At 47.2% G+C, this 25,765-nt stretch overlaps 1 protein-coding gene across 22 annotated transcripts in view; it reads left to right on the forward strand.

Annotated features, from left to right (window-relative positions):
- Positions 1-25,765, forward strand: part of LOC119402024 (CUGBP Elav-like family member 2) — a 597,777-nt gene that overhangs the window by 480,458 nt on the left and 91,554 nt on the right. For all 22 annotated transcript variants that reach the window (XM_037669081.2, XM_037669082.1, XM_037669080.2 and 19 more), the window contains 2 exons: positions 13,806-13,931; positions 23,228-23,307. In XM_037669081.2, the coding sequence (XP_037525009.1) occupies positions 13,806-13,931; positions 23,228-23,307 (206 nt within the window). The remainder of the gene's footprint in view (positions 1-13,805; positions 13,932-23,227; positions 23,308-25,765) is intronic.

Raw genomic sequence — 25,765 nt, forward strand, 5'->3', positions numbered from 1 at the left:
TGCGCTGGTAATTTAAATATGCATCGATTCCAACTCTCTTAATATTTTTTTTCCTTAATACACTTAGGGAGCACACCAAGTCTACGGGTATAGTCGCAGAGACCTGTCGACATTAAGTACTTCAACGGCGCCTTCGTTGCCTCCTGCGCCACCGACGCTCGTGTACATGGTCCAAGAATCTTGGTTGATGAAAATGACTGTCAGTAGAGCGTGAACTGCCTGAGGTAGCGTGCGCTGTCCGTAACTTCACCTGTCTCTCCGCCTGTCTCTTTTTGTGCATGGCGAGGGCTTTTGGGGCGTCAGCCCTTGGCTGTTTATGCTTGAAGCCGTGCATTGCTTGTCTTTGATAGAGTTACTGTATGTGCTACCTTTAGGTAGCACAGTTGTGAGCGTCTGTCTTCCAAATGCCGCTAGCAACCGTGCGTTGCGGAGAAGCTGACGCTCGGGCCAATTTTTGTATTTCTGGACGCCGCCGCTGCAGCGAACTGGATTGACACTAGCCATTGACAGTCGAATTGATCACCGGTCTTTGACACGCCAAACATGTCGATCGGCGACACGGTAGGCGTGTCGCCTGCAATAACGGAGTGCGGCTTCGCCGCATACCTGTGGATCCTATGCGGACCAATACGCGCAACTCTGCTACCTAAAGGTAGCACATACACTAACTCTAGTCTTTAAAACGGTGGATAAATACGCTGGGTGAAATCGCATACAACCAAGGCCGAGTGTCGCCATTCTTCCGCAAATGCGTCTTGCGAAGTGAATTCAACGAATTTAATATAGGTGCTTAGCACCGAAAACCACAGAATAGCAACATGCATAAAATAAGTGGAACTGGAATCGCCTCTGTGCGTTAGCAATTGCGTCTTCGCCATTTCTGTGGGGACTGAGACATCGTTCGTGGTTTCTTGCTAATTATCCCATATATGCCCAGTGTCCTACATATGGGACGCTTCTTTGATGCACTCTAACATCGCTATTTCTTGAGCTGATGAGTAGCGCCACCTACGGCACATCAAGCAGGCCTCAATGAGGTCTGCTTGATGCAGGCGGCGCTAGTCATCAGCTAAAGAAACAGTGATGTTAGAGCGCATCAAAAAAGCGTCCCATATATGTAGGACACTGGGCATATATGGGTTAAACACGCCGGCACTATCTTCTAAGTAGCGGGACAAACTAATAAGCATGCAAGATGAAGACGCTATACGACGTCAGCGTTTAGCGACGACAAAGTTGGTTTTTCCACGTGCCCTGTCAAGCTGCCGCCATTCATTGATGGGCTACCGGCGCTTCGCTAAGCTGCAGCTTTATTAACTAGTTCACGTTATCCTTACGCGCTTTCATTTCAAACTAATCCCTCCGGCACACTTCTTCAGCCTTCTTTATTTGTTTTTTTTTTTAATGTCGTTCTGCTCTCAATTTCCCGCGCCTCTTGCCAGTCCCGCAAAATTAATTCCTCCTCGGATGGAATAACTATAGGTCCGTTCTGCTTCCCTAGCGTCGCTGTATGAAGCGTCGCCGGCGTCACACACCTTCTTCAGCTGTATAAGACGCGCTCAAGGTGACGACTTCCGCGTTCGCGTAGTTATTCTTTCTTACTTCTCGGTGTGCCGGCGGACGTATTGTAAATGCGGCTCGGTCGCGTCGGTGGTTTCCTCTTTTTGCGGAAAGTCTTCCTTAACTCCGACGCGTTTTCTTGTTTTTATCTATCTATCTATCTATCTATCTATCTATCTATCTATCTATCTATCTATCTATCTATCTATCTATCTATCTATCTATCTATCTATCTATCTATCTATCTATCTATCTGTCTGTCTGTCTGTCTGTCTGTCTGTCTGTCTGTCTGTCTGTCTGTCTATCTGTCTGTCTATCTATCTGTCTATCTATCTGTCTATCTATCTATCTATCTATCTATCTATCTATCTATCTATCTATCTATCTATCTATCTATCTATCTATCTATCTATCTATCTATCTATCTATCTATCTATCTATCTATCTATCTATCTATCTATCTATCTACGTCATTGTCTTTCTTTTCTCTTTATTTCAATCATCCCCCGAGTGTTTTCTTTTTGTCTCGTTTGAATTAGCTCTGTCTAACGTTTCCAATACATCACCTAACCATCCTAACCACCCTAACCACCCTCACACCGGCAACGCTGACCTGCATGCTGTCTGTATCACCGCAATTTCGGTGCAGCCGTTAACGTCTGGGCAATTTTTTTTTTTTTTCGAAAAACGAAAATAAGAATCGTAATAAAGGACATGCCCGAATTCGGTAGGCTCCCCAAAATGAAGGGCTTCTTCCCCGCTTTGTGTTGGCTCGTGCCGTTTCGGTTTATTCCGCCTCGTTGGCTTTCCCGAGTACGCCTCGACGGTCGACCGTGTCTTTCTTTCTTTCTTTCTTTCTTTCTTTCTTTCTTTCTTTCTTTCTTTCTTTCTTTCTTTCTTTCTTTCTTTCTTTCTTTCTTTCTTTCTTTCTTTCCATTGGTCAAATTTCCTCCCTGGCTCCCAAGCTCGTTCTCATCCGGCTTTTTCCTGCGACTCGTCTGATTTTACTTGTTTGCGAATTTCAGTTATCTTTTCTCTTTTTTTACAATTTTTCTTCGTACCACATGCCTCGGTTTCGAGTTAATAGCTCGCTGTCCGTGAAGCCTGTTGCGTATTCGCTAAATGCTGTCATTCGAGATCTCCTCCTACGGCGAGGTTTCTGTATTTTTTATTTTTTTTACTCTCTCTCCCGGGACTTGCAAATTAGAGAACGTGGGCTGTCCCTCTTTTTCTTTTTTTTTCCTTTTTTTTACTTCTGACCTATTTCCTGTCGTCCTAACTTCTACACTGAGTTGTATGGCTTTTGTTTTTCTGTCGTCTTCCTGGTATATTATTTCTTTGGCCATAGTTAACATAATTCAATCTTCGTTTTGTTCTTTTTCTTCCAGCTGAATTTCAAATTTCCGGCCTCGAAATACTACGGGTCTTCCTTCTTATTCGAGTCGGTCTTCCGTCCGCTCGGCCGTTGGCGTTTAATTTAACCCCGCTACGAACTTCGCGACCGCTAAGGCTCGCGTTGGTGTCATCTCTCCATGTCCCTACCTCCCTCTCTGTATACGTTCTCTTTCAGAGTGTCGAGAGCTGTACTGTCCCGCGTACTCTTCAAGCATGATAGAACTTCTCGTGCTGACTGCGCTTCATTCATATTTCCGACGTTTTATTCTTGCTTCCTGTTAGGAGCCTCTGTTGGGAAGATACGTGGTGTGACGAAAGCCGTTCGGGTCTCCTCGGAGACGTATGTAGGCATTTGCAGTGAGTGTTTGACTTGACTACATTGTGAGCGCGCATCGCATATCTGTGTGTTCTAGATATTCGCCGAACGTTTTGGAGCGACAACTCTTGAACTTACCGAACGCAAGGCTTTAGTTTTTTACAGCGAAGTGGTTTACGGCTAGGTTCTGGCAGATCGTATCCGCGGACAAAGCGACCCGTACAACAATTTTCGGCGGTGGATATATATATTGGTTTATAACACTTCTTATGAAGGCTGCGATGAATTTTGTGGTAGTGGAATAACATACCTCTGCGGGACATGATGTAAAAAAAAAAGACCCTGGTGCCTCAGGAACGTGTGTTGCCATTTATATTGAGCTTAGGCACTGCGGTGGCACGGTCATCACTTGGCAAATATGGAGCGGCCGCGCATAGTGAGAACGCCCACGTGAGCGGATGGGAGGGCCCGTGAACCCTCAATATAGTCAATAATAACAATATATGAATTTACTATAGCAATATTCACTGTAACAGACCCACCACCACTGATCGAAGCTTCACTGGCTTCGATCTTCACATTATTGGAAGTACTCTTATTTTGAAGGATTGCGTGGACGCAATCCTTCAGCGCGAGAAAAAAAAAAAAAAGCGGCATTCTTGTTGACTTAAAATTGAGTTCACTCCAAGTTCTGGCAACTTTCAACACACTGCGACGTTTGTCCGGCTTGAAGGATCGCGCTTTTTTGAGAAAAACGTCTGCTCCGACCTTCTGGCAACGATGATGTATTGTTTTCTGATCACTGTTATTGTGAATGAGCGGGTGTAGAGGATACCACCGTACCTAAAGAAATAAATAAAAGGAAGGGTCATCTTCGGTGCAGGTTGTCTTCTATAGTACCGGCGCCCTCCATATTCGAGAAAAAAAAGTTAGAAAAACGTACACCATGGTGAATGCGTAATTTTTGTCTGTTTGCCTGAGTCTTGTTTTTTGTTTTTTTGGTTTTTTTTTTTCTATTTCTCCGCTTTCGTTTTTTAGTAGGAACGAGGCGGCGTACAGCGTTCTGCTGTTCGCTCTGCTCCGACGCAATCGTTGAAGTTAAAAAAAAAAAAGACAGAGAAATTGTAAACACAAGTATAATCGTGAAGATTAGGGGTGGGGTGGCGGAAGGAGAGCAAGTAGCGTACCGAAACGATGTGCAACGAACGAATGAATAACGACACCGCGCTGTCAAGGGGGGGGGGGGAGGGGGGAGTAAACCACGCGAAACGTCGCGGTCCCAGAGCAAAGTTTCCGGGACCCCAGAGCGATCAATTTCTATAACGACATTTTGATGTCGCTGTCGCTACGTGCGCGTTTTTACCCCCAGTTTCCTCCTCCCCCTTCTTCTCAACTCAGCTCCTTTTCTGGACTTGGCTTGGCTCGTCTTGAGCCCTCCCCGTCTTCTTCCTCTGCTAGCAGAGCGGTGTCATCTGCTACGCCTTCTGCCCTGCGGTTCCTCTCTGTCGTCTGCCGCTATCGCGGAAACGGGTCCCTGCTACATCTTCTTCGTGGTCCCCGCCCATCCTTCTTTCCTTCTCTCCACTTCTTCGTCGTCGTCGACGACGTCGATTAAGCCTCGTCCGCCGCTGCATTTGTTATTCAGGGCCGCGGAGGAGTAGTGCGTTAGCATTGTCATTGTGCTACGCGTGTGCCCGTCATGGGCATCGTTTTCCCCGTGCTTCTATTTCGTTTCGAGCTCGAAAATGAAAACCAGTCATTCTTATCCGCAGCCTCCCCCCCCCCCCCCCCCCCCCCATTTTGAGTTGGCATCAAGATGCATTTCGCTCTCGCCTGTAATGGCTTCGCCGTTCACTCAAAGTTTTCTGCGTTTCGGACATTGTTTGCTCGGTTTGTCTTGTTTTCCGTTTAAGATGTGTAGCGTTCGTCTCGTTGTTTCCCGTAGTCATTTGGGCCCTGAAAACATTGCTCACATTCGCAAACGACGCACCCGTCGTTTCCGTTGTTATGCCTTAGAGCTGTAGCTTGCTATGTGCAACGGCAATCGCTCAAACTAGCAATAAGGACGAACAGTTCTAGGCTGTTTCAGGTTAGGTGTCTGGAGCAGGGACTTTCTTTCTTTTTTTCTTGATCTAGTATCGTTGCATGTAAATAAGACGTCGCGTCATACGCATGTTTGATAACCGTCTATTAGTAGAACAAATTGAACGCACTGTCAAGGGAAATGCAAGTCTAATAGTTTAAAAATTGTATGTGCTTCCAAGGGAATGAAATGTATTCCAGGGATGAGATGCCTCTAGATGTTTCTTTGCAGCGCGTGCTTGTTCAGTAACGAAAATGCCTTGCACGTATGCTTAAGCTTTCGGTTCGGTCACCAAGGCGCCACGGCTCACTTATCGCTTTGCCTGCGAATGTAGTTTTCCTGTAAGGCTGTCCTGTTCAGTGGCGAAAGCTACTTGCACTTCTCGTGTTTTCTGCTCGGGCATCGCAGTGTGACGACTTCCATGCCACGTTGCCTGCAAATGTAGTTTCTCTGTAAGACAACGGTGTTCAGCGGCGAAAGCGACTTGCACTTTCGCCATTGAACAGCCACAAAAATACAATTGCTGTATTTTCAGAACGTGTTGCCAGCTGTGTTCAGAAACTTCCGCAATGCTTCGGTTCATTGGTGGCCGAGAGAGTGTTTTTCGAACGAAGCAGTGATGCAGTGCGTACGCGATAAGCAACACTGTTTGCTTATAGCAAGTGCCAACGGAGCCGCGTGTGTAGGGATACAGTTTTTTCTGCAGGAAATAACCGTAGCCAGCTCAAGTTTTCTTTTTATTATTTTGTGGCGCACGAAGTGTCTAGCTTTACCACTTTTGTATAGTTTACGAGCTTACCTGCGTTCTTACGTGAAATATCGAACGTCTGGGTACGGCAGCGCGAACGACCGTGACACGAGAAAAGAAACGACGCAAGGCGGCGCTGAGCTCGCAAGAAGCCTTTATTGCAAATCACACGGACGCTTTAAAACATCACTTGTACCCACGGGTTCTCCCGTGGGTGACGTCATTTGTCAGTACCTACTCGCCAAAATGTCGATTCTTCTGCAAGATTTTTGTTTTGTCAGAGAACTTTACGCCACTTTGTAAGGCATGTGCAGAATGCCTACGCGGGCTACTGGGCACCGCATTCTGTCAGCTGACACCTCTAATTACATGGTCTTTCTGCAAACTTTCTCATGAACCTGTGTTGAACGCAGAAGCCAAAGCAACGAGAGAGTAAGTGAGAATTTTTATTTTATTTTGTTTATTATTTTTACATACTGCAAACACAATGAGGCTATTGCAGGAGTGATGAAAAAAAAACAACAGCAAATCAACATTCATGAACAGGCTTCCAGAAATTCTTTGAGTGGTAAGCAACGCACACTTCCGGGCAACAACTTCCAGGCTTCTATAGTTGCAGGAGAAAAGCTATATTTGAACATGTCAGTGCGGGTGAAAAAAGTTGTAATGTTAAGGGCGTGGTCGCTCCGCGTAGATAAATGTCTGTAGAACTTAAGATAGCTGTCTAGATTGTCGAGGCGGGGAGAATTGATTAGACTGTAAAGGAATTTCAGGCATTCAACGTGGCGACGCTTCGCAAGTGTAGTGAGACTATAGTTGAGGTAGAAAATTCGATGGAGAAAATATCCCTGTCATATCTTTTGCATACAAAACGCACAGCTCTTTTATGAACAGTATACATACAATGAGTTCATGCGGCCCCAATGGACCTATTCTTATTAATATTTTTTGCCTATTTTCCTTTCCTCATCGCTCTGTTTTCCTTACGTGATTTCCCGTTTGGAACGCTCATATCGTGTACTGGTGGCACTTCGATCGCTTTGTTCCACTCCGTGTTTACGATAGCCCTGCGCTCTGATTCAACACAAAACCCTGCGCATCGTAAAACAACGGGACCCCGCATGCATGCCTTCCGGCATTGGGGTCGAAAAATTATAGCCTCGTGTTTTTGTTTTCTGTTATTTATTTTTCTATACTGCCCGCGTGCGACGTTACGGCGCGGTTGGTGCGTTCAATACGTTTTCCTGCTTTTCGGGTGCGGGGTGGTGGATGATTAAGGGGTGCATGGTGCGTCATGACTCGCGATCTGCGCTATCTGTAAACTTCGCGTGCCCACTCGAGTCCCCACCGGAGCGCGGGATATTGAGTGGTCGATTTACGAACGCGACTTCTTCAGGCGCGTACTTCGCCGATGTTGTTTATACGTCGCTAAAAGAGACGAAAAACGTGGCTCGGGCAACAGTTTCTTGCTGGCTCTGTGTTTACTTCCATTTGACGCTTTCTGCCCAACGGCATGTCTAGTTTGTGTAGCGTAAAGCTCTTGATTTCATTTTTCTTAATACAACGACTACATACCAAACCGCGATTTTACGCCAGACGGTCACCGTCGGTTAATTTTTGTGTAAGGCATACCCATACCTTAGCGTGTACGAGTGCTCGTGCGCCTTAAGAACATAGTCAAGAAGAAATATTTCTGTATTGATTCGAAACATGACATCAAAACAGAGGGAAGCAAGACACGCCTTTCCGGACTACTGAAGTTGTATCCGACTATAGACTACTCGTACCAACTCTTTGGCGGCGCATTGTCGTGGTATATACACAAGAGAGAGACACGACGAACAACGAGCGGATGTCGACAGTGTGTCCGCGAAAGCGTTCATGCGCGTTCTTTCGTTACAACCACCTGCACCCGGGACCTGCATTCTCCAGCGCTGCGAAAAAACAAAAGGAATGCAAAAGTAATAATGTATACCGCGGGGTTATGACACCTCGGACGCGCGAACATCGCGCGTAGCGCGCGTGACGCTTGCCTTCCGAACAGGTTTCGTCATTCGGCCATTCCTGTCGTATGACTCGCGCGAACGCCTCTCGCCACGTCCGCCGCACTTTAGCCGTTGGCGTGCAGATACAGTCGTTGGTCGTGAACAACACCGTGAATGCATTCCCCCCTTCACGCAACTACGCTGGAGCGCGTACCTTACGCCTGCGCAATCCCTAATTGCTCGGTGCCCCTTTCCCCACCGTGTAGGAGGATTCCAGGGAGCGTCAGCCCTGCATCTCTTTCTCTCTCTCTTTCCCTCCATACTTCTAATTCTGAAGCCTGTTTGCCGGCCTGTTAATCGCGTTTGCGTCGCCAAGCGCGCCTTCCTTTGGTCAACACACTCCGAAAAAAAAAAAAAAAAAACAGGACAGGAGCGGGGTGGGGGACAGCTGGCTCCCTGTCCCCTGGCCCGAGCGGCTTCGGTTGGCTTCCCGCCCGGATTTTCGCCTTTCCCACTTGTACGAGCGGCTTGCACCGGCTGCAGCAAGGCTCGTAGGGCAGCTTGCTTGTGCTCCCTTGCGCGCCTCCCCGGCATTCGCGCTGGGAGCTGCATTCTCATGCCGTGCATCGCGACCTCGTGTTCCAACTATCCCGCCCCGCCTTTCCCCATTTAGGGATGCGAACCGCGTGCTGGACTGCCGAAAAAAAAACACCCGGGAAAGGCTCGCCCCGTTCCTAACTGTCCCTCTACTTTGCGCGCACCTAAGCGAGCCCTCTAGCGCTGAATGTTTACGCGGACCCGCTAATTGTCTTTGCGTTCCGGCCCGTGTGGCACCACCTAGGCGCGGCGCGCATCCCTGGCGTGCCTTTCCCCAAAAAAAACTTCCTCACGTGAACCCTGCCTCCCTCTTTCCCGGCTCCTTGTTTTCCACGTTCCCTCGGCCGTCGCTTCTCCCGTGTGCTCGCTGGATGTTTTGTCATGCGTGCCGGGAGCCGCTTTATTCGCCGGCCACTTAACGTCGCGCGCATTCGTCGCCGTATTAATGCGCGCCCCGCCAGAGGGCCACTATGCTAGGCCCGACGAGGTTTCCCTCGTTTTTCCCCCACCACCGCTGTTCCCGAATTGCTTGGGCAAACATGGTAGCCAGCTTTGCGGGTGGGTTCGCGGTTTGGCGGGGCGGGCGTCGTGCGGAAGCGATTCTTTTGTTTGTGGTGCGTGGGAGTTGGTGTGGTCTGCGTGCTTAGAAACTTTGTTGCAGCCTTTTCTTTCTTTTTTTTCGTTTTTGGCGTGGCACAATGTTCCGTAGGCAAGGGAGGATGACTGAACGCTGGTCTCGTTGGCATGGATACATCCTTATGAACAAAACCCTGCGAGAAGCATGTAACTGTGTTGTTCTTAAACGAGGGATGTTGTTGGATGAGATTGTAATCAACTTGTGCTGGCGTTGCCTTGTGCGCGCCCTTTTTCGTGCGACGCATCAGGTTATGGTTAAGTCACCGATGTCACGACTGCGGTTTTGCTTGCACACTTACAGTTCAATAAAAAGTTCGTAGGTTACCAAGAGCGATCCCTGTCCCCCTACACTAAGGCATGGGAAAGGGGAGGCGACCGTTGGAGGAAGCGACGACATGACGGACTCGCATACGCGAACTGCAGTGTTCGTCAGGGCTTTACATGCTATCACTCGGTCAGGTTTTCTTTATGAGCTGCGGTAGCTACTCCAATTGTGGCTGTGAGTTGGATTGGATTGGATTGGGAAAACTTTGTTAACAAAGTCCGGATGCGTGTGCCTTAGCCCACGGCGGGCCGCTCCCAGGATGGGACAGTCAGGGCGACACCTACCGCCGCATCGTGGGCCCTAGCTTTTTTTAAAAGTTTTTTTATAGGAGGAATGATCTAATTGAAGTAGACAAGGCATTAGGCGGACATGAAAAAAGTTCTACGCCTTGGTGGCACTAGGTCACCGCCCCGTTATGAAGGCGACGCCGATAGCATCCAATCGTCCATCCATTGTGTGTCTAATCATTACGCCGTACTTTATCGTGCCTGACTACGATTTCACAACCGCTTTGCCGTCGCAACGGAGTGCATATACGTGGTACATTATGTCCCGTCGTTGTGAAAGCGCCCGCAACCAAAAGTGTTACCGGTGTTTCGCGGTTTCCGAGAATGGCCCAGTTACGGCATTGAGCCGTCGTTCCCGCGTTTGCCGACTGCCGAAGTATGTGCGTGGCCTTCTGTTCCGATCGCTGCATTTCGGGACGACGCGTCTAAAGCGTCCTATCGCCGGGCTTAAACCCCCCACTTCGTCGATGCAAAACGGCCCAGAGAGGAGGGAGGGGGGGCGGGGGGGTTCAGGCGCCGCCGCGTAGAACATTCACCACTGCATTACCATACCAATGGGATTGAAGCGCCCGGCGGGGTACGAGCGAGCTTCACGCCATCTGTAGGTCGCTGCGCGCGAAAGCGATAACACAAAAGGAGTTTCACGCGATAAATGTGTGGAAGGCGGGCTGGGTTGATGGCGGGGTGTTGCCCCCCTCTAAGCCCAAAGCGTGTAGAAAAAGGGTTTTGTCAAGTACCTATAGCTTTATGTGTTTTTTATGCCTGATTTTTGTTTTCTTTTCCTATCGCTCGCTTCCCGGCCACCGTTGTATTGTCCGTATCCTCCCTTTGCAGGATGCAGCGGGTTGGAAAAGGGTTGAAAGTGGCCGCATTTGTATGCGGCTTTCGCGTGCCGCCTCGGTTTATGGCGTAGTGTGTGTGTGTGTGTGTGTGTGTGTGTGTGTGTGTGTGTGTGTGTGTGTGTGTGTGTGTGTGTGTGTGTGTGTGTGTGTGTGTGTGTGTGTGTGTGTGTGTGTGTGTGTGTGTGTGTGTGTGTGTGTGTGTGTGTTGTTTGCCCCCAGCGAGAAAAGCAAACGAAAACAGGAAGGGGGTAGTCCGCACCACCCTGAAATACGACGGGCTTAAGTTAATTGAAGAAAATTAAAAAAAAAAGAAAAGAATGTTTACGGCCTAAGCAAGGAGAATGCTTTCGAAAGGACATAATGTTTAAATGTTAGGATAAGTCAATGTAAGAAAGCAAGTTATAAATACCAATTATTATTTGCGCGCCCCAAATTGTTAAGGTAGTGCGTTAGTAGTTAAGTGTTAGGCTAAGGTAGTGTTAAGTGTGTGTGTGCGCGCGTGTGTCGAAGCGGCGCCACCTGCTTTTTTCTGGTACTCTGAAAGCCTGGAGTGGGCGCGGTCGATAGCGTTGTTTCGCAAATAATGCGATTACGTGGCCTGCGATAACTGCGTCTCACGCGGGAATGCCTTCCGTTCATTAGCGGCAATGAAAGTCGGCTGGGCCCGAAAGGTGTGTCATGGTGGCGGTCACTGAGGCCTTTCTCTCATTCTCATTCAATATAGGTAAACTCACTAGCGCGTGACGTCACCGTGTCACTGATTATCCCACGCGGCGCTGCGTCAGTGTCTTCACGTTCCTTTTAACTTAGGTAGTCGCCTGATATCTTCGTCGGTATAAAAAGCTAATAAAGCTAATGTAGCTAACGTAACCGATGAGATTTCAGGTATCGACTACGAAAGTAACTGAACCCACTGGAGTGTCCATTAGCGTTCTCTTTCTCTTAAATCGGTACGTTAAAACATTGGCAGTGACGCGCTGTCTCATTACGCGTTTACTTATTGGACATGCTGTGACGTTAATTTCACGCCATACCTTAAACATTGTACATTTTACCTGTAGTTCGGGCGCACTCTTACCGAGCTCCGTTAGTCGTGTAATACAGCAAGGCTAAGGAAGCTTTGCGATGAGCACGAGTGGGCCGATATCATCGCGATAATCAAGCTCCTACCATTACGTATGAGCCGTTTTTAATGGTGGAGCTTTTAAGCTGTGCTTACATCGGTGGTGATAACATCACTAACGCGCTTTGTGACGTCTCTTATCTATCGCAGACATTTTTGTGCACATTGAGAAATACACGATCCAGTGAGCCCTGCTGGAGACCAGATTTTTTCATCACTTGTAGGATGATGAGCCGGGGGCTGGGAGTAACGGTGGAAAGCGTCCAGACCGTCCTTATCGCATGCGGGTCGCGCCCACAAGTGGTACCTGTGGTTAAGGTTACGCGCGCTTCCTCTAAACGCAGGTTCGATGGTTACAAAAAAAATTAATCTTATCCATGCTGACTATGTCTATAGAATCGGGCAGTGATGACGCGTTAAACTTTGGCGTGTAGTGGCTGATTAAGCTAGTGCCTCTACTGTGATCATTTGTGCTATTATATTATTTTCATGATCTTCGTTAAATATAATTAGACTATCGGCTGTGAATTCATTGAACTGCTGGTGCACGCAGCTGTTATCTGCCCTTACGTTCGAACTAAAGTCCCTAGAAGAACAGAGAAAATATCTAGGGACTTTAGTTCGAACGGTTCAAAGTGTGGTGACCATAGGTCGGCAAACTCACTCATGAGTCGACTCACTCAGACTCACTCATACTCATATCGAGACGTGAGTCTGAGTCTGAGGGAGTCCGGGTGAGTAAAGTTTTTGTGAGTCTTAGTCCGAGTGAGTTCGGTTGGAAAAAATTTTGGTGAGTCTGATTCCGAGAGAGTCCGGTTGAGGAAAATTTTGGTGAGTCTGAGTCCGAGTGAGCCCTAAGGGCAAAATATCTCGCATGAGTCAGCCTGAGTGAGCTCCACAATTTTTGCCGACCTATGGTCCTGTCTACTCTACTTCAGCATTACTATCTGCCTTACGTCGGCTCATGTTTATACTCACGTATAGTCCCACATACTTCAACGCGCTACCGCTCATACGTCAGCTCAATATTTATTGATTAGAGGCGTGAGTTGAGGAGGGAGAGGGGGAGGGAGGTGCCTTGACCTCCCCCCGTAAACTTTTTCACGAGAAGTTACTGATAAAAATATCTCGTGTGAGTCATCTCTTTCAATAAAAAAGGTCCTTACTGAACTGCAAACTCCAATAACTCGTATTTGAAGCTAAGAGATCAAAAGGTGCTAAGTAGCGCACCGATTATGCGAGATATTGGCGTTAAAGAGCATTGACATTAAGGTAGAAAAAGGCTAATTATAAGCTGACGGACTCATGAGTCGACTCACTCAGACACACTCAGACTCAGATCGAGCCGTGAGTGTGAGTCTGAGTGAGTTCGAGTGAATTATATTTTGGTGAGTCTAAGTCCGAGTGAGTCCGGTTGAAAAAAATTATAGTGAGTCTGAGTCCGAGTGAGTCCGGATGAGGAAAAGTTTGGTGAGTCTGAGTCCGAGTGAGCCCTAAGGGTAAGATATGTTTCGTGAGTGATTCTGAGTGAGCTCCACATTTTTTGCCGACCTATGGTGGTGACCACTGCAAAGTATCCACCCATGCCTCGGTAGTCATTGCATGCATTCCCCGTGCGATTTCCAATGCCTTGTTGCCAATACCGTCTCGAGCTCAAAGACCGACCTCTGCAGATATGAGTGACTAAATGTGACGTCACTATGTACTATAGGCTTAAGCTGTACTCTTCGTGTTCTCTCATCTGTTTCTTTTTTCCCTCTCCCCTTTCTCCTGTGCAGAGTAGCAAACTGGAAGCGTATCTAGTTAACCCTCTCTCTGTCTTATCCTTTCATCTCCCTCTCTATCTACATGATATTGAGTACTTATTAAAACCTTGTGACTTACTCGGTGTTTCCTTTCTATGTGCAGAGCGCAAGCTGTTCATCGGCATGCTGGCCAAGGAGTGCAACGAAAACGACGTTCGAGTCATGTTCTCGCCCTTCGGCTCCATCGAGGAGTGCACTGTTCTCAGGGACGGCAACGGACAGAGCAAAGGTCCGTGGTTCGAACCCTTCACCAGTCATATCGTCTCCCGTGTTACTCGTTTTTGCGGTAGTGTCGATGGGGGTATACTGCCCCACTTATGTATCACCCAAGTCGGAGAGTGTGAACAACACACATCAACTCGCCGCTACCGTAAGCGGTCAAGGTAGCGGAAGAAGAAAGAGAATTGAAAGTTACGAAAACCGGTAAACTTTAGAAATCTTTCGCACTTTTGTAAGACCGTTAGTGCATACTAACGCCGTCTGCGTCGGGTCGTGTTACCGTTACTGATGGGAGAGCGACGTACTGTAAAAAAAAAAAAAAAAAAAGCAGTTCATTGACTGTCTTTTACCACGTATATAACTCTAAAGAGACACGTTAACTCCCTTAGGGAGAGTCGTAGACGCACAACTCTACAAAAGAGAGTTAACCTTTATCTTTAAGGAAAGTTTTGTATATGGGAGGTGGCTAAAAAGAGTAAAAGGACACCTTTTTTTCTCAGAGTACATTTCATATGCGAGATGATAGGGTGACCCCCGCGAGTTGTGAACGGTGGTGTTCCTGCCTACCTAATCTACTCGCATTCTACCAGCCTCCTATGTAATTGAAGATATCGTTTTATTGTTGGTAAATGAGCATTATTTAAGTTATGCCAAGGTCACACTGGCAAATTTAGTGTCATTTTGATCAAGTGCATTTACGCCCCCAGAATGGCACTTTGGCGGCGCGCTGCAACACGAGAAAGGGAAGTGTACTTTGGAAATGATGGTAATGGCGATGGGTACTTAAGTAGCACAACATATATTTGTTTATTTCAGCCAGCGTTTCTTAAGTAATAATGTGTTAAGCTATAAGCATCCCTTAAAATAAACTACGTGTAAACGCGGTGGCTGCGGCCATTGCACGGCGCGTGCTGGGCATGCCCCTGCGGTCGTGGCTGTAAACTGCCTGAGAGCGAGAATAGCAGAGTAGTTTCTTGTGATATAGTATGTTTGAATGCATAAGAATATACCTAATAACGAAAACGGTAGTTTAAAAAAATGATATGAACTCTGCTTCGGATAATGCCTGATGTATCTTCGAGCCACTGCTGCCAAGGCTAGACACTCCGTCGCAGCAGTGTGAGTTGGGCGAACGCACTCCCCGGCAAGTGCACTTTGCAGCGAGCGTCACTAATGGTGCATTCAGACGACGGACCGAATTCGGATTTGTCGTGGACGCGGACGGCTAATCCGCGGATAATCCGCCTGCAGGCGCATCCACACGACGGACGGTATCCTAGGAGAGAACAGCCGGATTACTCTCGAGCGCAGACTCTGCGCTCACCTGCGCCCGCTGGCAGCAGACCGGTTTGAGAGTATTCAACAACATGGAAGCCGACGGAACGCGGAGCTCGCCGAGCTTGGTCGAGTATTGTCGAGGACTGCAACTTGTTTCGGTGAAATCGGTGTTGTGGGCGGAATGGCCGAATGAAAAGAAGAATCTGCTTTAACGGGAGCTGCGGGAGAGTGACCTCGCTGCTGTCACGCGTGGGGCCCCGCATACGAATGGAGGATACAGTGATGCGCCGATATCGGCAGTTTTTTTTTTTTTTTTTTTTTTGCGGATAACAGGTACAGACAGTGCACATTGCACTGCTGCACATTGTGTTTCCTTCTCTCTGTTCGCACCTTGACCTTAAAATCAGTGTTCAAACATGGGCCGTGTCCTGAGACAACCGCTTTCGGCAACAGCTCCACTCTGCCTGCCGAAGAACCCTGCGCGTGCAATGCGTGTGCGTGTGCAATTAAAGCGACAACTTAACCGCTGCTCTCCAACCTGCCGATCAGCGCGCATTAAAAGAGATATATATCTCAAAGGTGATCGCCTTAGCATACGGCCCCAGAAATAAACTGAACTAGCTGAAATCAACCTCGACGACAGCCGTAGGGCTCGAGCAGAAGAAAAGTGTACTGGTTGCCAGCCTGTTTGTCAGCCAAAGCTGCGGTGTTCCGCCGCCAGAATCCCGATGTGAAGAACAGGTTGGGGTCATCCGTCCGCGAGCCACGCGGACGAGGAGAATCGCTGATGTGAGGTCACGTGACGCGCCGTCCGTCCCGCCACATCGGGATTCGGTCCGTCGTCTGAATGCACCATAAGCGTTCCCGTGTGACAGCGTGTGGGTGACACTAGCGGCGAAGTGCACTCCTTCAAAGTGCACTGAAGTTGCCGCGTGTGACAGGGGTATTATAATAACTGTTGCCTAATGCCCGATTAATGTGGACTGTACGCCATAACAACGCCATCCTGTCGTCAGTGGATCTCAGATGTAATGATGCCTTCGCATGCACTTAGACAACAACTTGTTTTTGTTCTGGCTAAATTAATATTTTAAGTCGGAATAAGTGTGAGTCATATCGGTTGCATTTCCAATATATAGGTCGAAGCTATTTCAGTGCGTAACTCGTGGGGATAGGGTGCGAGTGAGGCTCTAATTAAAAAAAAAAAAAAGAACGCTGTACATTCTCAATGCGTAAACTTCATATCAAAAATACAGCTGCTGTTTAGAAAAGCAGCTGCCCTGATACGCCCTGGAAGGCCATTACGGTCAATTACCGAGGGCAGATCTTTGCAATATTCTATTATGGTTCTGAGTTTGATCGCTCTCGTGCAAAAGTATATATTAAAATATTATATGTCATATTTGTTCCCTTTTTTAGACTTATGTTTTCATCGCAAAGTGCTCGCAAACTCTGCGAGGGTCCCTATCGCTCCAAAGGGAAGAGTTTCTTGTCGGCAAGGAGTAGGCGGCGATTATGGGTGCTGTCCCGAAAAGGGTTCGGTGGGGAGATGGGGGAAAGACGTGAGAGGTTTCTTTAGGGAAGCAGGGTTAATTTTTCCTTTGTTTCGGAAGGAGGGAAGGGAGGCGAGAGCACAGAACCGCCACCACCCACCCGGCGGAGATGATTGATGAGGCATCATTGATTGAGGACCTCCGATCGAATCTGCGACGGCTGAGTTTTAATTAATGACGGTCGATCGCGCGTAGTGACCGTATGGGGGGGGGGGGGGGAGGGTACGATGTCGAGGGGAAGGAGGAGGCTTGCCCGTCGAAGCGAGGTAGTATATAGTCGCCTGCTTGATGGATCGCCCCCTCCCTCCTTTCCACCCCGTCCCCCAGTAACGATCCTGAAAGAGCAGAAAATCTGGACAACACCTATAGTCTAGTGTTTCTGTATCTGTATGTATAATAGGCGCTTTGTTGTGAAGTGGGGTTCCATAAAAGAAGTTGCGGAAACGTGGCATACAAAGGAGTGGGGGGAGGGGGAGAGGCGAGTCAGCGGAAATCGGTTCCCTCTTGTTTGCCGAAATTTAGCGACCACTATGTCTTCTTTTTCCCTTGCATCCCATGGATAGTGTTTCTTTTTCGTTTTGTATTCGAGAAGGAAATCTCCGTTTCACTATTGTTATGTTGTTTGCCGTTTCTTTTTTTTATTGGTAAGTCACAAATAAAACAAGGGGTTTGTGTGGAAAGGATAGCCATAATGGCACTCTAAAGAAGGAAAAAAAAAAAATTGGGAAGAGTTTGGGATAGGGGATGTTCGGGTTAGGTGGGCGGCGGCTTCGCAAAGAGCACAAGCTGTCGCTTATCCGATCTCTTTCAAGTTTTATTTGACTTCATTTTTGTTTTACTCTTTTTAGTGGGGGTGGGGGTTCCAACATTTGACTTTTTTTTCATTATTTCTTTCGGGTTTCGAGGAACCTCATCCGCGCGCTGAGCTTGTACAATAGGGGAAAGATGGGTAAGAGAAAAGCGAATTGTGGGAAGAGTTTGGCGGACACGGTTAGGCGCTTTATATAAGCGGGAAATCGGGGGAAAAGCGGACACGGTGGAGTGTCGGCTGTTCCCTTTTTTTCCCCTTTTGTTCCCCTCGAGGACTTTGTCATGCATGCATGCGTGCATGGCCCCTCGTGCATTTATGGCTTGTGGGACGACAACGTACGGATATTGGGGAAGCTGTCCTCCCACTCCCGAAAACAAAAATAGGGAGAGATTCGGTTTCTCGCGTATTTCTTTTGTGCTAGCTCGCTTTTCGAGGGCAACAAGACGGATAGACTTGGCGCAGCGGTCGACAACCTGAAATAGCGAACTCCCGGTGATACCGTTCGTGTGTGCCTTTGTTTTCGTCGCCGCTGCAGGGAATGGTATGCGTGTTATCCCGACGACAGGACCCAGTTTACCAACTTTTTAATCCGCTATATCGTGTGCTTACGTTAACCCTTTGTTATATATATTGTTAGAAAAGAAGACGATGGCAGTGGCGTCATCTTTTATATCTTATATTGCTGCGTTTCACACACAGCAATAGGCGAGCGCGTATAGAGGTGATGTAGCATGACGTGATGACGTCACCTTTACCGCGGTACGTGTTAAGCCATTTTTCGCGGCTGTCGTTCGACGTCTTTGCTACCAAATAATAATCGTTTGAATTTTGAATGTCCCCGATATCCACTCTCTCCCAACTTGCCTATTTTGATTTAATACGCTTAATGTTGCGTCTTAGCGCGAAAAAAAAAATTTAGACGAAGGACAAAGAACACGACAATTTCGGCGTGTTTATCTCTGTTTTTTTTTATCCACAACAGCATTACCAACTCTCATCTTTCACTTTGTGCTAAGGTGATGTCTATTTGGACAACTCATCGGATAATGCTTTTTTTTTTTCTGTCTTTCATTCGAACAATACCGAGCCGGAATAACGAGCTCCGTCCTTCAATTAGGAGTTTTGCGATTCCGAAAATGTTCTCCCTAGTTTGGGCCAAGTTTTTTCCAGGAAGCGATCCTTTCTATCGCGAGACGAAGAAATTCGCTAATGCGACGGGATTCGCCCGTCAATTAGAAGTGGTTTCTCCAGCTCTCGCTTGTTCAAACCGAACTTTGGAGCCTTTATATGCGACGATGGATTAAAAGCAAACAGTACAAGAGACGAAACAACGGTTCGATATGGGCAGGAATTACGTACAGCTGAAGCCTACTTACCAAACTTTTCTCTCACTCCCGGTGTCAAGAAGATTCTCTGATATACGTAGCCTTCCTTCCGTTTCTTTTTTTCTTTTTTTTTTCAGGTAATATTAGTTTTGGTCCCGCAACGGAGCGCAGTAATTCGATTATGCAGGTCGTCGGCGGGTGGCCGCGATCCTGGCGGTCTTCATTTTTCTTTATTTCTCACCTATATACGTCTTTATCCGTTGGCGTTTCTAGGCTAAAGCATTGTTCTACATCTCATTCTCTCTCATCTGTCTAGCTGTATTTGTCTTTCTATTCCTCAACACTCATCTGTCCCCGTTATCCTCCCTCCTCTTCTTCGTCTTTATCATCCAGATATATGTTTTCATCTATAGATCTGTCATTTATCTACGCTTTTCTCTCTCCCTATTTTTTCCTTTATCTGTTGTCTCTCTTTTAAATATATATGATGATATGGACATATATCATGCGCGGGTCCCTCTCTTTCCCACGTCTTTTATCTATCATCTCTCGCTCCCTCTTTATTATGCATCATATAGGCGCGCTTGTGCGCATGCGTGTTAACTTGCAACCGTTTCTAAAGAGGACAGGGGGGAAGGGGGGGGGGTGAGCAGTGGGCCTGGAAACGAGAGGAATCTGGCTTCACCTCATGCTCTTTATCAATATCAGCACTACGGTTGTAGTAAGTCCTTGTTTATTCGGGGAAATTATGTACAACATCAAGGGCTGAGATGTACAGTAAAGCGATTACGGTGATCCTTATGATGATGGTGGTGATATGGGGCGTTTCATGGCGCGGAGGCGAGGTTTGGCGATAGAGCGGGAAAATTACCTGCATTCGTACAGAGTCGCGAATTCTCTTCGTTTGTCATGCCTATGGCAGTTTGAGTTAACATGACGATCTGTTGATGTCAACCGAGCTTCAGTTAGAAACGCGATAACAAGTCGTGTGGGATGACGCCGAAGCAGACGTCGTCCAAATTTGTCGCCACCTGCTGCTGTCTTTTTTACTTTATCTTATGGCACTAGTGGTTCTTTTGGTAAGGTTAAAATAGTAACTTCCTGATACTAAACAATTGTTTTTTTTTCTTCTGTTTATTGTCATATAAGAGGTAATGTGCGCTTGAATCCTTTACGTTCCTTTTGTAATGACTGGCCGTGGGAGTATAACGATTAATTGTTGGGGTTTTGCGTGTCAAAACCACGATGTGATTACTAGGCACGCCGCATAGTGGAGGGCTGCGGAAATTGCAGCCTCCTGGAGTTCTTTAACGTGCACCTAAATCTAAGTACGCGGGCCACTAGCATTTCGCCGCCATCGGAAATGCGACCGCCATGACCGGGAATCGCACCCGCATCTTTCGGGTCGGCATCCCGGGCGCCGTAACCACTGCACCACCCAGTGGTGGCTTACCCGTCGGAGTTTACATAACAACGCCCGCGACTCTAGCGAAATATTTTTGCGATTTCAGCTCTGAGCACGCACATTAGGACGTGCGTCAGATAGTCTCGTTTTATACCTTTGCATAGTCCCGCTGTTTAACGCCGCTTCCTTTCCCTCGCGCTATAACCTCGAGCGTGTGTACACATGGTAGGCCTAACCTAATTAAATCTCACTGTCCCTTATCTCATCGCGAAATTTTTCTTCAGCGCCGCATTGCTATATTCATGCATACATGTCGTAGTAACAGAGACGGTAATGCTAACAGCATATCATCTCTATCCCTCCCTCCCTCCCTTTCTCTCGCCCCCTCTCTCTATTTATTTATTTATTTATTTATTTATTTATTTATTCATTCATTCATTCATTCATTTATTGAGTACGGCCGAAGGGGTAGGGGCTTTTAGCTTGACCTATACACCAGTAGCAGCATGCGAAAGTCAGCATTTTGCTCTCTCTCTCTCTCTCTCTCTCTCTCTCTTCTCTCTCTCTCTCTCCTTTTTTTGTTAACGTATATACATTCCACTAGACGGCTTTACGCAGCGTAATATACGCTGACGCCGTAAAAGCTCGAGCCTTTGTTAAGCCAACGTCCGACTCGACGTTTTGCTACAGCGCGTTATTTTCCTTCTGCTCCGCATACATAATTTCGAAAATCCTTCTCTTTCTATGTTAATTTTTTTTTGAACCCATATACCCCGCGGCATCCGCGCGTCGCGGCAGTCATCAGTCTTTTTTTCCCCTCTCATTTAGGCCGCCTCGCTCGAAAAGACCGCTCGCCTAACCAGATTACAGCCGTAATCTGATTAGCCTAACTGGGCGCCTATATCGCTTCTCGTTTTCTTGGCTGCGCAGGCTCGCGCACAAACGCGATGACTGCGCGCGATCTCTTTTCTCCTGTACAGAATATCAACTTTCAGCGTTCGTGTTCTTACGTGTAGACTCCCGTAATACGCTGCGTTGCGTAATTTTTTTGTTACGTGCAGTATAAGCAGCATGTTTAACTCGATTAACCTTTTTTTTTTTTTTCGAATAGGGCCGCGTTGTGCGTGTACTATATGCCCGCTTTTTATTGCAACCTTACGACGTTAGGCCTAATTGTGTTGCTAGGCCTAATTGAGCTGGCCGTTAATCTTCCGCGTAGGTTTGCTGTATTGTCCTCATGTACCGCTCTATACTGTATGCCCTGGTTCTGTTTGACTTTGCCGACAAATTTGCTGGCGCGGTCGTTTAGCGGGGCCATCGCTTCATTTTTTTTTTTTCGCTTACCTCGCAGCATTGTGCGCGGCTTGTCTCGAATACGCGTAGTTGGCTACGTCCCTTTCATATTTTTGTGCGCGCCGTGAATTATGGGATTGTTCTCCGCGGGGCCTATTCCCCGTTCAGACAGCAGTTTAAGGTTGCGTTGAGCGTGTAACCGTTCATTGGGCGGCCCCTTGTTGCTTCGTAATGAACTTAACCCGCCATAGTCTGTAATTATTGTTTCTTTTTTTTCTCTTCATTCTTTTGTGAGCTCTACAAAAGCATGGAAAATAGCGCATGTGGCAACTCGTTCGACATCTGTAGCTAAGCGTAGGCAGCTGGGTTAGTTGCTTATAACTGTGCAAGATGGTACTGTCATTTGGAACACGACAATAGGACACGGCCTAGTAGAAGTACACCAACAACGCTAGACGCAAAACTATGGATCCCGACTTGGCTTATTTACAACCTTTCTGAGGTGGATCACCCTTACCGAGTCGTGCACTTAATTGGTTGCTAGTTCATGTCGCACAAGAAGCCCCAAGTGAGACAAACTAGTAACCAATCAAGGGGCGCGTGTCGGTAAAGTTGGAAACGTGCGAAGTCGTGGCCCAAACTTTCAAAGTTTCACGTCTGCCGTTGTTTGTGTGTTTCTACTATCCCCTGTCCCTGTTCGCCATTATCATGTTCCATAGACATCTGTAGTTAGCGCGAGAGACGTTTAAAGGGCGTCCCTTGAATATGTTAATCTCGTCGGCTTAATGAAGTCAAGCGTCAGTTTTAAATGACATTCACATTCACAGCATAAAGTGCCTACAAAATGGGACTTTGGTCCAGTTTTGTTCAGAATAGCGTCAGTTTTAAATGACATTCACATTCACAGCATACATTCACAGCATAAAGTGCCTACAAAATGGGACTTTGGTCCAGTTTTGTTCAGAATAGCGCTTTGCGCTGCGCCTTGCCGCTCTACAGGCCGTTTGTGCCTCTTTACGGCACAAAGTGAGCAGTTCTACGGCTTAGGAAAGCTTTCTTTAATGCTTGCAGTACAAAGCAGTGTAAAATACAACAGCACACGCGGTGTTGCTGGTGGGCCCTGCACGCAACTACTGAGTGAAGAGATTCGTGACTGGCAGCGCTTTGTGATGGCACGAGCTTGTGCTTTGTGAACGTTTGTGGGGAGCTTAAGGATGGCTCGTTTTCGTTTTGGCCTCGAAAACATGGGTGACAGTTTTGCTGTGGTCGAGGTGGGAGATGGAAGACTAATTAATTAATTAATGGTAATTATTTGCTTCGTGCGCACAGGCAGTAAACGTCAAATAAATAGTAAAAGGGGTCCTTATAAGTCTGCAGACACTGCAGTTAAGCATAAGCCAACAGTAATTGTCGCGATAATTAGTTATTTTGAGAATAGAACAATAGGAAGCAATCAGTCTTACCTGTCTGTAAAGTTGAAGACCAATGTTTTTGTACGCTTAGAAGACAGGAGAGGCACGCCTGTTCTTTTTACGAAATCCGTCTTGTGCTTTTTACGTAATGCGTTTTTGTTTTTGCAACGCTTCGATTCGTTTTCTACATGCGCATGTTTTTTGTTTTCTTTTCTTTTATCCCTTGCAGGCTGCGCGTTTGTCACGTACGCCAGCAGACAGTGCGCCATCAACGCCATCAAAGCAATGAACCACTCGCAGACCATGAAGGTGAGTGCACTTCCAGACTTCCTTCTTTTACACCCTCCAGGCTGGAGTACACATTCGGAGTTGTTCTACACTTTCCAACTGCAGTACTGCCCGTTCAGACTAGATTACACCTTCACATTGGAGTAGTCTCTTCGGACGTCACTTACACAGCTCCACACAAGAGTAAACATCCAGACTTGATTTGTGCTTTTTTAGACCAGAGTATACCTTCAGACTTCCTTTTTACATTTGCACGCTGGAGTACACCTTTTAGACTCCTTTTTTGTACCTTCACATTGAAGTGCTTCCTTCGGACTTCATTTTCACACCTCCAGACTTTACACATTCAGCATTTATTTGTACTCCTCCAGACTGGTACACATTGAGACTTGTTTTTCACACCTCGGAAGTGTAACACAGGGTGTTCGATTGGAAGCAGTCCTGCAATTTTGGTATTCGAGACTCTTGTCAGTGCAAACGAAGACACAGGCACACAAACACACCCTCACACACACACGCCGTACGCCGCAGCACTCGTGTACATAGATTGACGGGAGCGTTAAATAGCTTACGCATTGCCTTACAATGCAGCGAGCCTCGTTCTTCTCGTTTCGTAAAGCCCAAAAGAACTCATTTCTTTTCAAGGCCACAGCAGCCATGGAAACCTGTGCGTCGTCGTCGAAACACCAAAGCGTACTAGGCCGGTCCGCAGGCTCGTCTTTTTTGTTGTTGTTGTTGTTGTTTTCTGTCTTTCACCTCCTTCACTTTTTTATTTATTTATTTTAGATGGGGATGATGGTTCCTTGGCGAGATTTCATGCCGTTGTATTTTTAGCTATTTCGTCTATCTTATTGTTTTTTTTTTTCAGCTTTGGTTCGATTGCCTAGACCTGCCGTTGTTTCCTTGCGTAACATGCTACTCAGTTATCGCTTTTTTTTTCTGTACCTCTCATCTTTGATTTTATGCTCTATTTCAGGTGTTTTTGTTTTTGTTTTGTTTTTTTTTGTAGACCGTAATACTCCTTTCATATTTTTCCTTGAATAATCGCTTTATCTCTTCATCTCACTGTTGTTTTTTTTATTTTTCCCATTATATCTATTTCTCGTTTTGCGAAAAAGAAACGATCTACAGTGGGTTTTATGAAATGCCCGGCAATACAGAAAACACGAAAAATCGAAAAACTCCGTCAGGCACCTCAACAGGAGACCTGTTCGCGCTTGCGCCAGGGGCACTCGTAACGCCGGCAGCCTGAACTGTCATGGCGGAACAACGGTTTTCCCTTTCTTTTTCCCCACTTTCATTTTTATTCCCCCAACGCCTGCGCTCCGTTGCACCTCAACAACGCGTGAAACTGTAATGGTGACTGCGACTCCCTTTTACATTTTTTTTTACCACGTTTCTTATTCCATTATTTCCGTTCCCCCGGCTTTCCCCTTTATGACCGCAAGGTGGCGCCAGCAGCCGGATCGTCATCTTCGCACCGCCTCCCATCCCTACCCTCCCCATTCTTTCCCGCACACTTGTAAACCGCGCCACAGTTTTCCCGCCGCCTGCGGTACGCCTGTAATGGCGGCGCGCTTGCGGCCATTAAAGCGCGCTTGTGTGATGGGGTTCGCGTGACTTCTCAAGCCTTGTGTGCGTATGGCTTATACAAAAAACTAACGGCCATTAGAAACGAGGCTCGAGCGGTCCTCTAGCGTCGCTGCCACGCCGTACACCCCTTTCCTTGCGCCTCGTTTTAACGCCGTTCTGGATTTCCCCGTCAGCTGTGTGCCTTTTGTGTTCTTTGTTCTTTAATCGTTTTTGCGCCTCAAGTGGCTAACACAAAACACAGTATGCTGCCGTTCCTCCGCGGTAGCCCGAAAGTTTGTTCGAGCGTTTTCCTTCTTGGCTGCGGCGGATTCTCACGCGTCTGCGACGCCCGTCGTGCGTACGCGCCGTTTATTAGACTTATCTTTGCTGCGTATTTCGCGCGGACGGCTTCTCCTCCGCATCGCCTGACGTTTTCTTCTGTCGCATTAACATACGGTTAGGGTTGCCCGTGTGTATGTCTCTGTTCTTACTTATGCCGAGCTTGTTTGCTTGGCTGTTTTGCGAACGTTAGCCTGACGTGTAGCGTTAGCTTTCGCTTGTACATCCGGTTAGGTTCGTTACGCAGAGCATTCTTATTTCTAATGTCGGCCCCCTTATTTGCATTAATTTACGGCCGCGTTTAGCCTTGACTGTATATGCGTCTGCCTTGTTAGTTATGCCTTAGCATTCCTGCTTCGAAGGTCGTTCTCCTTGTTTGCGTTGACTAACGTTCGCGCAGGCTTGACTCCTTGGACGAGGTCTGCTTTTTATTCGAAGTGCTGTCTCTTCTAACTAGTAGTTTGCATACGCTTACACTCGTTTACAACTTAAAGGGTAGCTTAAGTGGTTTTAGAGTTCGGTAAAACTTGGTTCTTAACAATGACCAACATTGTTGTCGACGATGGCG

This window comes from Rhipicephalus sanguineus, chromosome 8 (assembly GCF_013339695.2).
Source record: "Rhipicephalus sanguineus isolate Rsan-2018 chromosome 8, BIME_Rsan_1.4, whole genome shotgun sequence".
In the NCBI taxonomy this organism is placed as follows: Eukaryota; Metazoa; Arthropoda; class Arachnida; order Ixodida; family Ixodidae; genus Rhipicephalus; species Rhipicephalus sanguineus.